At 42.8% G+C, this 13,902-nt stretch overlaps 1 protein-coding gene across 1 annotated transcript in view; it reads right to left on the bottom strand.

The window, feature by feature from the left end:
* TNKS1BP1 (tankyrase 1 binding protein 1) overlaps positions 1 to 13,902 on the bottom strand; it is a 96,585-nt gene that overhangs the window by 59,581 nt on the left and 23,102 nt on the right. Inside the window, exons 2-4 of the mRNA XM_073684309.1 lie at positions 4,590 to 4,658; positions 2,865 to 3,303; positions 293 to 1,190 (exon numbers count right to left, since the gene is read on the bottom strand). Coding sequence (XP_073540410.1) covers positions 293 to 1,190; positions 2,865 to 3,303; positions 4,590 to 4,638 — 1,386 coding nt within the window. The 5' untranslated portion in view covers positions 4,639 to 4,658. The remainder of the gene's footprint in view (positions 1 to 292; positions 1,191 to 2,864; positions 3,304 to 4,589; positions 4,659 to 13,902) is intronic.

The raw sequence follows: 13,902 nt of genomic DNA, 5'->3' as shown, positions 1-13,902 counted from the left end.
TTTAATGGAGTACAACATGGCCTCTCAACGTAGCTGGCACTGCTGACAAACTCCAGTAGGAAGGGAGCTTTAAATATCAATGTAGAAGGCGCTTCACTAATGGAGAAGGGAGTTAAACCTCTGCATGCCTCTGGTTTTGTGGTATTTTCTATAAAATGCAATATCACAGAGGTACTCTTTTCTAGAAACATGGTTTCTACTCGAAAATATCTCCACTATATAGATCCATGTAGCGTACGATATTTCAGCACACATAGTGCCAAACTTACAGACAACTTATTTTAAATCTTACCTTCTCTATCCCGTCTTCTCCATGCCATCTTCTCATATCTGCATTTCCATCCTCCTTCTGTTTATATTCTTTGGTTTCCCGTCTCTCTGATTCCGACAGAGTAGAGTCCAGTGATCTTGGTTCTTCGGCTGGGTCATCTGCTTTTGGCACAATGAATTGCACACATGGCTTTTTTCGTTCTTTGGGTTTTGGGGGAGAAAGTGCTGAAGTAACACTTATGTCCTTTGGCTCTTGCTTTTCATGATGTGATGGTTGCTCAGAAGCTGTATTGGTGTGTTCAGCATGTTTGGGAATAACATCTGCAATTTGTTGGAGGTCACCATGTTCCACATATGCTTCTGGTTGGTGATTCTCCCCCCTGTTTTCCAATTGTCCCTGGTCAACAATGATGTCATCTTCACAGGCTAATACATGTCCAAGCCCTGACTTTACATCAGGAATTTGGTTATCATAAACTATTGCCATTTTTTCATTTTCATCCTCAATCTGGCTTTTTTGGACATGTAAGGATTCCCTCGTAGCGCTTGGTGCTTTTTCCTTGATTTCAGACCCAATAGACGTGATGTTTTCCTTATGGTCGTACTGTGAGGCCTTCTTGCTGTTTTCAAAATAAAGATCAGATTGTAGGGGGGCAGGTAATTCTTTTTGAAATTCTTTAACTAGAGCTGGTCTGTTAGAGGAACCAAGCTCCGAAGAAACCGTCGTTACATCTTCAGACACCACGGAAGGCGTTTTTTCAGACTTTGTTATGGAGTCTAGGACATGAGTTATGACTTTTTCTTCTGGAGTAATTCTGCTGTGACTATTTGAGTCTTCTTTAAGTGCAGTTGTTTCTTTCTTTTGTGCATCTGTATCTTTACTTAATAAACTGGAACTGGATTTCAGGGATACAGCATCGCTGATAGAAGCCAAAATAAACAGAGGTATTAAGTACAGAGAACAGAACGAAAAAGAAGAAATAACAAGGAGAAGGTCGCAGGAAAGGGTCACAATTAATGTAGCCTTTTTTTCTCATGTGGAAATCCTTTAAAGGAGTTCTTAAGATTAAAAAGAAAGAAATGTTTTTTTTCTCTTGAAATAACGCTAATCTTGTCAATGGCTGTATCTGTTAATGCACCTCAACTCCATTCTCTTAAACAGGTCATTTTCCAATGACACATTCCATTTAATTGTTTAAATCAGGTTTTATGCTAAATGTAATTTTTTTTTTAAATTTCCATATCTAGATCTACATAAAAAAAATTCTGAAATATTGAAATTTTTAGACTGAACTCTAGGATCAATACTAGACTTATACTTTTGTGTTGTTTTCAGCAGCCACTTGGATATAGGCTGCAATAGACTGGCTCTGTTTCATCGACTTTTACAGCAGAATATTGAGGAGTTACCATCAGCTATTATAAAAGATGATTGCTGTACATTAAGGAGTTATCTGTCAATGCAATCCTGGCTGTGATGATAATGAGCCTGCTGAAAAGAAGTATTGATCTAGTATTAGGCTTAGTGGCCCAAGGGAAAATTGCAATATTTCTCCTCTAAGGATGTGGAATTTTACCTCTCATTCTTTCAAAAGCCATAACTCTTTTATTTTTCCGTTGGCATAGCTGTATGAGGGCTTATTTTTTTGCAGAATGAGTTGTAGTTTTTAATGGCACCATTAATTTTACCATATATGCCATTTGACAGCAGTATTTAGTAGGTTAAACTGATATTCACCCTAATTACATCAGTTTCTGTAATACAGCTAATATCCATGCTGCATGGAGCAGGCTCAGCTGTTGATCTGCTCCTTACAGTGATGTACAGCGGCCATTTCTTAAGGGTTTAATAAATGTTTTATCAAGAGTGACATGGAAAACTGACAAAAAAAATACAAACATGTTTTAAAAATACATTTAAAATACAAACTTGATTTAAACAAAAGGTCATTTTATGAGGATACATTCTCTTTAATAGTTTATACAAAAGTTCATTTTAGTCAAGAGCCAACTATACAGTTACCTGGTAAAAGCTAATCAGAATGGACAGAAAAAAAAGTAGAATAGTGCTTTCCTGGCATGAGTGATATTTAGTTCTAGTGATCAGTATGGTCATAACACTGGGACATGGGCCGATTAGACATAGGTCACACATGGCATCAATGTTCATCTTGAGACAACCCACGCTAGAAGCTTCCACATACATTAGACTAATGTCAAAACACACTGATATCGGTGGGCTCGGACAGACTAATGTGTATAGGGGCTTTTTACTCTACCCAGACAGATAGCGCCATGGGAGAGAATTATCCGGTATATTCTATTTTGAACTGCCGATCCTTTTGTTCTTGGTGCATAAGCCGCCGCCAGAGATGACTGGCAGCAGCACTCTCTTAGCGACCACATGCACACACAGAAGAACAAATTCTCCCATGTATGATGAAGTTGGGAGATACATACCGGCTAAACAAGTGGTTGAACCTATCATTCAGCTGACAGTTATCTATTGTGTATGAAGGGGTTAAGAAATTGAAAAGTTGAAGACAAGTTAAAAAAAGAAACTGAAATGACCATAGCAATGAAAAGAATCTCACCTCTCTTTTGATTGATTGATTCTTTGTTCTCCCCATCCTCGGGTTGTTAACATAAAAGGGCTTTTTCCTTTCCATACTGGTCCAGTCTGCAGAGGCTTCAAAGGAGCAGATAATGACTTGGCTGTAGTCTTGGCTGGCAGATCTATACTCTTGTTTTCCACTGGTGAAAATGCATTATTCTCCGGATTTACGTCTTCTCCTACAGAGGATGACCACCTTTTTAAAGAAGTCCGCCTGGTCCCATAGGGTTGTGGTCCTGTGAGCTGGCTGATTTTGATGGCAGATGGTATATCCAAAGTTGGAGAGCATGGGCCACATGTTGGTGATAGTAAAGGACTTTTATTTTCAGTGCTGGATCCCGGAATTTCCTTAGGGCGTGGAGGTACCAATGGTTTCGGTTTTACAGGAGGTTTTATGGGAGGTTTCATATGTTTTACACCTGATTGTAAACATGAGAAATATATATCAATAATCATTATGTGGAAAGCACAGATTTTACTGGATTCAAGATATATCCTGAGGTCAGGTTTTGTAATTGCACAAAGTTACATAGTGAAGGTATCACCATCAAACTTAACCTTACAAAATACTTCCATCCTAACAACAGCCAAAGTTCTCAATTAGCCTATTGTGTTTTTTCCTTTTGCGATGACCGCTAACAACCTTGAGCACAGTGGCGTAACTAGAGTCTGATGGGCCTTGGTGCACAATTTGGACCTGGCCCTTCCCCCATATGTTGGTCAGATGTATGGGTCCTTGTAGCATTCCAAATCCTATAAGGACATATGTATTGCCCCTCCAAACCCACTATGTAGTAATGTCCCCCATTCTAAGCCCATTCTGGGATATATGTACCTCATCCTGGCTCTATCCTGGTATATATGTCCCCCATCCTGGTATACATGTCCCCTGTTCTTTAAGGCACAAACAAAATAAACAATTCTACACATTTTGCCCCCGCTCCAACGCAATGCGGTGTCCTCTTCTGTATCCAGCAGCTGACTTCAGCGTGCAAGTGACGGGCAGTGTATGGCGTTACTGCCATTCACCCCCAGTCACGGGCATACCGAAGACAGCTGTCAGCCTCTGAATGGTTGGCAGTTTGTATTGCAGCGCAGGGAACCAGCGGGTCTCTGAGCTACAATGCATTTCAGCTGGATGTGAATCTTCTGACACACCTCAAGTTGAAATAGGCGTTGGTGGGACCCGATTGGGGGGCCCCGCTATGGCAATTGTTATGCCCCTGCTTGAGCATCAGGCACTGAAGAGTAAAGTATTATTTGATATTGCATGGCAGTATCTAGATATACATTTTTAAAAATCATGAATTGTGCTCAACATAAATTAGTAATTAATTAGTGAGGGTTCCCTTTATTGCTTGTTGCCCTGGGTTCTAACATCTGTAAAAGTTGTTCTGTCCACGTATAACAATGTACTAAGGTTTACACAGGCAGCAAGGAAGGGGATTCTAGTCCAAATTTCCAGTTTTTGGCCCAAAATCTACTACAATAGTCACATGAACTGCAAAGGATGATGATGACCTCATGTTTGGATCAATACAAGCAAGTTGTGTAACCTAAAAGGCAGCTGTTCAGCCCCTCTTATTTCTGTCCCTTTTCGCACTTGTTGCGCAGAAATTTTTGGGCGTTTTCTGTCTAACATGTCCTCTTTCTGTTCTTCTGTGTTAACATGCCTATTCTGCTATTTCTCATGTGAATAACATACCTCTCAAGGGTTCTGTCTGATCCAGGATCTGTGAGTTGGACGCTGACATGATGATGCCGGGAAATGTTCCTGGTGCCAAGGAGAAAAAGAACACAATTTTAACTAATGTAGTAATAGCAAAGTCGAATAGAAAAGCATTCTCTAATCTTTCTCTGAATGGTATACATACAAAAGTGGGTTCCATAGCAAAAAGAAATATAGGTCCCCGATACGATGCCAGAGTTTACAAGGAGGGGCCTTGTATTTGAATTACCCTCTACAGACCAACTATGACCCAGGGGCTGATTACCCACCATTTTTTTTATGTAACTTTTATTAAAGCTTTGAAGATAAGAAAGTAACAAGGTAACAATCTGGAAAAAAACTGAATCATAGGAGACGCATATGTCTTCCATCAAAGAGAGATTACAGTGGTAAATTAAACAGATAGATGGCTGAGAGGCAAACATTTAGGTAGTGAAAAATTACAGTCTGCAGTGAAGGAAAACAAGAGGGAGAAAAAAACGAACAAAAAGATCCAATGGAGTACATCAAAGGAAAAAGCACATTGAAGAAAATAATCAAAGTTGGTAATACATAAAATACCTTTATTGAACACTAGGTAGATGAGGTGAGGGAGGGCGGGAGGCGAGGAAATGCCAGATGATACCTGTAGATATGCGGTAGTTACCTGTGTGATGAACAACTATGCAACACACACCCTGACGCACGTCAGGCGGTGACGAAGGACAGTGCCCTCCCTCACTTTGTTGCTATCTTATCTTATTTTTGTCTACCTCATTATTTGCACCCTTGGCATCTGGAGACATATATAGTATAGGGTTGTATATTTTTGATGCATAATTTACCAATATAATGGTTTGATACATGTGACATCATTGATTCATATGCTATTGTTGGTGGGAGAAGCACATCGTAGTTACCCCTCTACCCACCTTTCAGTATTTTTGTTTCTCTGTTGGTGCTCCCACCCCCTTTTATTTGGGAATCATCCGGTATTAGTGTGTTTGGTAGCCAGGGTGTTCTCTTTTTTTACTTTTGGTTTACCCCTGTGTGCATAGGCTATTAGACCTTGATGAGATGGGAGGTGTGGGATATTTTCCACACATGACATAATTGCCTAATGAATGTTTGTTCACCTGTGTAACACTAACATGTTCTAATATATTGGATTGTACGGTTTATACTGCGCGTGCACCTTTTTCTTCCTTGTATGTAGTACCACTTTCTACCTAGAGTTCAATAAAGGTATTTTATGTACTACCAACTTTGATTATTTTCTTCAATGTACTTTTTCCTTTGATGTACTCCTTTGGACCTTTTTGCTCGGTTTGTTCTCCCTTTTGTTTTGCATGTATCTCTACCGAATGGTCTGCCATTCCATGGTCCTTGTGCTGACTTCCATGTATTAGATTTCATGCCATAGACTGGACTTTTATATACCAGCAGTATTGTATGGTTTTCCAGTGGTCATTTTCTCCAGTCTGCAGTGAAGGGCCTGAGTCACCAAGATGGGATAGGATGGAGGGGGTGAAATTTCTCAGAGTTGTACCAGATTGCCCGCGATTAGGCCACAATACTACCAAAGCTGAGCCCTTTTACTCCAAGAGCCCCTTAGCAGCCATTTAGTCATCCTATATGATACATACATGCTTTCTCTATAGTCCTGGGTACCTTGGTTATGCCTAGGGCTATAAGGTAGTGTAGCACCCCGAGGGCTCGGCTGCTACAGGGGCATTGCACCTCAGACCAGAGGTGTGATATTCCACTCCCAGGTAAGGATGGAGTGTGGACCAGGGCTCAGTTAGCTGCATGCAGCACACACACCCCATTTCCGAGGGACAGGTCAACGGTGCTCCCACAGAAGTGCAGGCACGACAGCATCTGTCCCTGGCTGGAGTGGGGCGGGGGGTGGAATACCCAGTGGTGTAGGAGCAGATAGGGGTGGGTCTCTGGGCATAGGTAGGAGCCCATTGGTTGCTAGTCACCTGGGCTCACACATAGAGGGAGGTATATAAGGTGGGCACCATCTTAGGACAGGGTCCAGTTCAGTGCGGTCTGTGAGGAGAGCAGACAGAGAGCAGCAGCTCAGGCTGGATGCTGCTCCAGAGGCAGGCCTGGAGTGGAGGCCAGAAACAGCAGAAAGAGAGAGGAGAAGGAACGGAAAGGAAAGTAAGAAAGGAACTGGAACAGAGGAGAAAGGAAGCAAGGAACACAGAGAAAGGCCCAGAGACGCGAGAAAAGAAGGAACCCCATATGCCCAGGAGATACAGGGTGAAGGGTTGGCAGAACAGGGTACCGGAACCCAAATTGGTGGAGGCAACAGATTCCTCAGCCAAAGACCGGAGGTTGTGACCACATCTTGGTGCGACCCCTCACTACATCCACCAGGAAAGCATACCGCATAGGGTCAGGGAAACCGGAGAAAGGTTTCGCCAAGAGAAGGCCCGAGGGAGCTGGACAAAGGTGGGTCACTGGTGGGGACGGCCAGAGAAAGGAAAGGAAGGGAGCCCTGTTCCACGCTCTGGAATTGCCTGGGAGTTGGTCGAGCCCCTTGCCTGGTGAACGCAGCACGGCTCAGGCGGTCCTTCATGTGCACAAGTGACCTGGATGAAAACTGTGAGTAAAGCATTGGAAACTGCACCACAAGTCTCTGTGTTTCATCGCCGCACCAGCACTATCAGTACTGGGACGCTCACACCATCACTCCCATCATCCACACTAGGGGAGGCAATACTTCTCCCGTGGGGAGTTATTCCATACTCGGCTGCGCAAACTACATCAGCCTCAGCGGTCTGCAGCGCAGCGGCGGTCCCCACTGACCGCAATCCACGGGTGGCGTAGTCGGACATTGTTATTACCTAAGACTGCCACTGAATTGACCACCCTGGGCACGGACCGGGTCAGCGCCATGGAGACTACAACCCCCAGCGATCCGGCTCCGGGTATCCCCTGCACAACACAGGCCCAGGGGGCGCGTCAGTAGCGATACACATTAAGATCTCCATGCAAATTAGATTAAAATTGGCCTAACCGTGGATCAGACGCCCAACAGTTCTGTGTCATTTTCACCTTCAGAAAGAGGGCAGCACGGTGGTTCAGTGGTTAGCACTGCAGCCTTGCAGCGCTGGGGTCCTGGGTTCAAATCCCACCAAGGACAACATCTGCAAGGAGGTTGTATGTTCTCCCCATGTTTGCTTGGGTTTCCTCCAGGGTCTCTGGTTTCCTCCCACATTTCAAAGACATACTGATAGGGAATCTAGATTGTGAGTCCCAATGGAGACAGTGATAATAATGTATGTAAAGCACTGTGGAATATGTTAGCGATATATGAAAATAAAGATTATTATTTGTTATTATTAAGTTGACTGTTGATTGAACAAACCATCATCTGGTGATCATTACACAGAAGTAGTCATACACATTAGACTAAATTGGCCATAACAGCAGTTCATCCTGGACATACATTTTTAATGATAATGGTCATTGAACAAGAGATCTTTTTGGGAACATTCTCTCAAGGACGGATCTTTTTTAATGAAAAAATCTTTTTTAAGAATGAAAGTTCTTTTGTCTGACTATTGGATGGTAAAGCCATACTTGTTTAGACTCCTTTCTGCACAATGACAGAGTGTCACCAGTTTGCTAACATGATCGTTAGTTGTCAAATTTCATTCACCTAATGTTCCTTATGGTTAAAATTTTCATCATAAAAATATCTGACACCTAATGAGTTAACTTTAGTCAAGTCCAAGTGGGTGCTATCACTTCTCTCTGTATGAGTTAACACCCACCTGGATAACACCCACCTGGATAACACCCACCTGGATAACACCCACCTGGATTTAACTAGAGTTAACTCACTCGGTGCCAAATACTTTGATCAGTAATATGAACATGAAAAATTTGGTGAAAGGTCCTCCGGTAAAACAGACAAATATCATGTCTTTTTATTGAGTTGAATACTTCTATAAATGAGGCTGAGCTGCAATACCACACACAGGTGTGGCACTGATTTTGGAAAAAAAGTAGTCATTCTTTTTTCTAATTCTGTACAATCACTTTAATTTTGCCCGCTATTGGTCTTGGCATCACGAGGGTTAAACATGCATTTTTTCCTTACCAAGTACCAAGTATGGCGCTAGATATTAAGCACAGTATATATTTTTTTTTAGTTTTTTAGAATTGCACAATTTTTTTTTTATGCAGGTTAGTTCAATTCACTTGAATGGGAATAAGCTGCAATACCAGGCACAGCCATAAACAGGGGTGGTGCTACTACAGAAAAAAGCAAGATCCTTTTTTTAATAGTCCCAGACAACCATGGCCTATTGCACAGACGTTACTTAACACATCGGATCAATCCAGCATGCTCTAACGAAGAACAGGAAAGCTGTACTGTCAGGCTCACATAAAATGTGCATGACACAATTACAATACCATGCAATCCCTAAGGTCTTGCAAGTCAGTACAGTTTCATTTGCTTTGTAAGTGAGAAAGCATAACTTGATGATCCGGTTGCATTAACATATGGGTTGGATCCTATTGCATAAAAATTGTTTCACAAACAAACAATAATTACAGCATAATATTCTCATGGTATAATATGAGTCTCCGTGTGCGGGGTTGGATTTGCTTACTCGGCCACCCTGGGGCTTGTTTCAAACATGTTTGGTAAATCTTCTGTCTAAAGTTATTCACTCTTAACCTGTAAATGACAACTTAAAGGGGAGCTTTACAAAGGTACATTACAGTGACAATCTCTCGTGTAGAGTCCCTGTTTAGCCTATTTTTCATTGTTCAAAGTGTGAAGTCAGCAGGGACTGATGTGCACAGACTGACAGTCTCATATACAGTGGTGTGAAAAAGTGTTTGCCCCTTCCTGATTTCTTATTCTTTTGCATGTTTGTCACACTTAAATGTTTCAGATCACAAAACAAATTTAAATATTAGACAAAGATAAAACAAGTAAACACAAAATACAGTTTTTAAATTAAAGTATTTAATATTAAGGGAAAAAAAATCCAAACCTACAGGGACCTGTGTGAAAAAGTGATTGCCCCACTCCTTAAAACATAAATTAACTGTGGTTTATCACATCTTTGAGAAGTTGAGTTCAATTTCCCTATACAAACACATGTCTGATTACTGCCACACCTAATCTTAATCAAGAAATCAATTAAATAGAACCTGTCTGACAAAGTGAAGTAGACCAAAAAATCCTCAAAAGCTACACATCATGCTGTGATCGAAAGAAATTCAGGAACAAATGAGAAGAAAAGTAATTGAGATCTATCAGTCTGGAAAGGGTTATAAAGCCCTTTATAAAGCGTTGGGACTCCAGTGAACCACAGTGAGAGCCATTAACTACAAATGGTGAAAACATGGAACACTGGTGAACCTTCCTAAAAGTGTCCAGCAGACCAAAAGCGACGACTCATCCAAGAGGTCACAAATGAGCCCACAACAACATCCAAAGAACTGCAGGCCTCACTTGCCTCAGTTAAGGTCAGTGTTCATGACTCTACCATAAGAAAGAAACTGGGCAAAAATGGCATGCATGGCAGAGTTCCAAGATGAAAACCACTGCTAAGCAAAAAGAACATAAAGGCTCGTATCAGTTTTACCAGAAAACATTTTGATGATCGCCAAGACTTTTGGGAGAATAATCTGTGGACTGACGCGACAAAAGTTTAACTTTTTGGAAGGTGTATGTCCCATTACATCTGGCGTAGAAGTAACACAGCATTTCAGAAAAGGAACATCATACCAACAGTAAAATATAGTGGTGGTAGTGTGATGGTTTGGGGCTGTTCGCTGCTTCAGAACCTGGAAGACTTGCTGTGGTAAATGGAACCATGAATTCTGCTGTCTACCAAAAAATCCCAAAGGAGAATGTCTGGCCATCTGTTTGTGACCTCAAGCTGAAGTGCACTTGAGTTATGCAGCACAACAATGATCCAAAGCACACCAGCAAGTCCGCCTCTGAATGGCTTAAGAAAAACAAAATTAAGATTTTGGAGTGGCCTAGTCAAAGTCCTGACCTTAATCAAATTGAGATGCTGTGGCATGACCTTTAAAAAGCGGTTCATGCTCGAAAACCCTCCAATGTGGCTGAATTACAACAATTTTGAAAAGATAAGTGGGCCAAAATTCCTCCAGAGCGTTGTAAAAGACTCACTGCCAGTTATTGCAGACGCTTGTCTGCAATTGTTGCAGCTAATGATGGCCCAACCAGTTATTAGGCTTAGGGGGCAATCACTTTTTCACCCAGGGCCCTGTAGGTTTGGATTTACTTTTCCCTTAATATTAAAGACCTTCATTTAAAAACTGCATTTTGTGATTACTTGTGTTAGCTTTGTCTAATATTTAAATTTGTTTTCTGATCTGAAACATTTAAGTGTGACAAACATGCAAAAGAATAAGAAATCAGGAAGGGGGCAAACACTTTTTAACACCACTGTATGTCATTGAGACTGTGAAATTTGGGTCTGGAGACTGGTGGCTGGTCCGTGAATCTCAGTCTATGCTTGGACCATGACACTCAGATGTGTGAATACCGCATAAGGACGCAGTATAAATCGGAATGAGAACGTAAAGCAGTGCACGGACTGGCTGACGGCTCTTCCAACCCGAGCATGACCGCTGCATAGAAATACATGAAGCTGTCATGCTCAGGTCGGGGGGTCGCCTGCAGGCCAGGCAATGCTTTCAAATCTCGTTCCTTTTATATGTATCGTTTCTTCAGCCATCTGACTGCGCCTTAATACTGAGGGAATACTGAAGAAACGATACATCGTCTACCCACGCCAAACCATTGGCTGCTTGGCCAGTTACACTGTGCGAACACACCATGAGGTTAGAATTATGGATCGCGATGCAGCGACAGTTCTTGCCATTCCTGACTCTAACTTGACAAACTCATAGATACTTATGTGGCAGTCAAGTTCAGGTGAACAGACCCACGGACAGTAGTGACACACAGATGTGTGAATGCTGTCTTACAATGCCGCCTATGAGGCAGTTGAGTTTGGATCAAGAAACCCATGGCCTGTCCATGAATCACGGACTGTGACACACAGATGTGTGAATGTGACCTACCATGTGTAAGCAGGAACAGGGCATACCATATGGTGCAAGGCTTAGCTTTACCAAATTGTACATCAGAGGGGGAAGGTTACTACCTGAAACAAAATAGACTTTGCTTTGTTTTGTTTTTCCCAAACCTATTTTTAACATTTTTTTTATTTAATTATTGCGCAGAGCAAAGAGGAGTTGCATTCAATTTAAGGAACTTATGAAATCCATAGTTACAAATCGTTTATCAGTTCACCTAAAATTCCAATATCTTCGCTTGCAGTCAACAATTTAATAAACCTGTTGATTAAAATCTCTTGCTCACACACTATTTGTTGGGGCTCATGCAGAGATTTGTAAAAGTTGCTCCAATACATGTGACACGCCCCTGGGCCTGAGTCGCGCAGCGTTGCGCACGCGGGAGCCTACCCGGAGCCGGATCAGATGGGGGTAGTAGTCTCATGGCGGTGACCCGGTCCGTGCCCAGGGAGTCAGACTAAGTGGCAGTCTATTAGCAGTAGATGGTGGATGACTACGCCACCCGTTGAATGCAGCTATGGAGCTGCCGCTGCAGGGCAGACCGCTGAGGCCGGTGGAAGGATGGTGCAGCGTGGATGGTATAACCCCCAACGGGAGGGGTATGGCCTCAGGGCAGCCGACGTGGAAGATGGGGGTAGCAGGAACCACTCAGAGACGGTGCGGTGTAATTCAGGGTCTTTACTGGTAACAACGATAGACCCTCCCGGAGTACTTGCTAGCGAACGGGGCCTGGTCAGTCCTTGAGCAGATGGGATCTCCCCTGGCCAGGCAGAGTTGTAGGCCTCCCAAACTGACTGTACTCTTCTGGCTACCTTGCTAGAAGCGGATATAAGTAGCCCACGTCCCTGAGTGTACCGTGTGGTGCTCACCCGTATGGCCGGTGACTCGGGGCCTTCTATTGGCTTCCGCTCCACGATGGCGGTGCTGGTCCCACACGTGTGACCGTGCCTTCGGGTTTCTGGGCCTGAGGACCTGAAATCCCCTGCCGGTCGGCTTCTGCTGCTGGGTAAGAGTTAGTCCCCACAGCCTCGGACGCCGGGTCCGGTAAGAAAGCTTCTCAGTCAGGGCGAGCTCTGCAGCTGCCAGCCCCTGACTCGTAGTAGTATTGCTCCCACTGAGCTCCAGCTGTTTCTTCCTATGACTGTTTCTTGTCTCTACTCTCCTGGACTCCTAACCCTGCTTCAGCCCCGGGTTTATATAGGGGAAGTTCTTCCCCTCCCAAGACTGGGCAGGAGGTGTGGCATGCACAGGATCCCTGACCAAAGGACCTCCCACCTGCTCTCAGACATAACATCTCTATCACTGTGGCAACCAGACCCCTGGGGTGTCACACATGGACTGTCTGAGGGTCTCCTGACCCGAACTTGATAGGCTTATAGGCATACATGAAGCTATCAAGTTCGGGTCAGGAGAGCCACGAACAGTCTGCATCGTGGTCCAGGCTCAGACCGATTTTCATGGACGTCTGCATGAGCCTTACAAAAGAAAGCTGAAAAAAACTAAGCAAGATCCATGGCTATATCAGAAAGACTTTGGCCCTGATTCATCACACAGTTTTGCCAGAATTCTGATGTAAAACAGTCTGCAATATGAAAAAATTTTCATGCCACTTTTTAAAAGTGGGTGAAGATTTGTCGGAAGAGGGCAAGGCCTAGCACAGTGGGCAAATTCATCATAATTTGCACCACAAAAGTAGCATAAATTATTACAGAAATTTACTCCAGTCACTGACTGGAATACATTATTTCAGTGATGCATGGCAGTTGAAATTTTCATTCATCTTACTCCGGCATCAAGACTGGTGTACAAAACCGGAATTAAAACACAAATTCCTGTGATAGGTGATATTCAATACTATGCAAAAGTTTTCGACAGGTGTGGAAAAAAATAATGTACAGTAAGAAAGTTTTAAAAAGTAAAATGTTAATAGTTTATTTTTATCAACTAACAAAGTGCAAAATGAATGAACGAAGAGAAAACTAAATCACATCAATTTTTGGTGTGACCGCCCTTTGCTTTCAAAATGGCATCAAAGCATCAACTCCTCTAGGTACACTTGCACACAGTTTCTGAAAGAACTCAGCAGGGAAGTTGTTCCAAACATCTTGGAAAACTAACCACAGACTGATCTTCTGTGGATGTAGATTTGTGCAAATCCTTCTGTCTCTTTATGTAATCCTAAACAGACTCAATGATG

Source organism: Phyllobates terribilis, unplaced genomic scaffold, assembly GCF_046119375.1.
Source record: "Phyllobates terribilis strain yellow unplaced genomic scaffold, ASM4611937v1 Scaffold_5__5_contigs__length_657084704, whole genome shotgun sequence".
In the NCBI taxonomy this organism is placed as follows: Eukaryota; Metazoa; Chordata; class Amphibia; order Anura; family Dendrobatidae; genus Phyllobates; species Phyllobates terribilis.
This window is presented reverse-complemented; position numbering and strand designations above follow the sequence as displayed.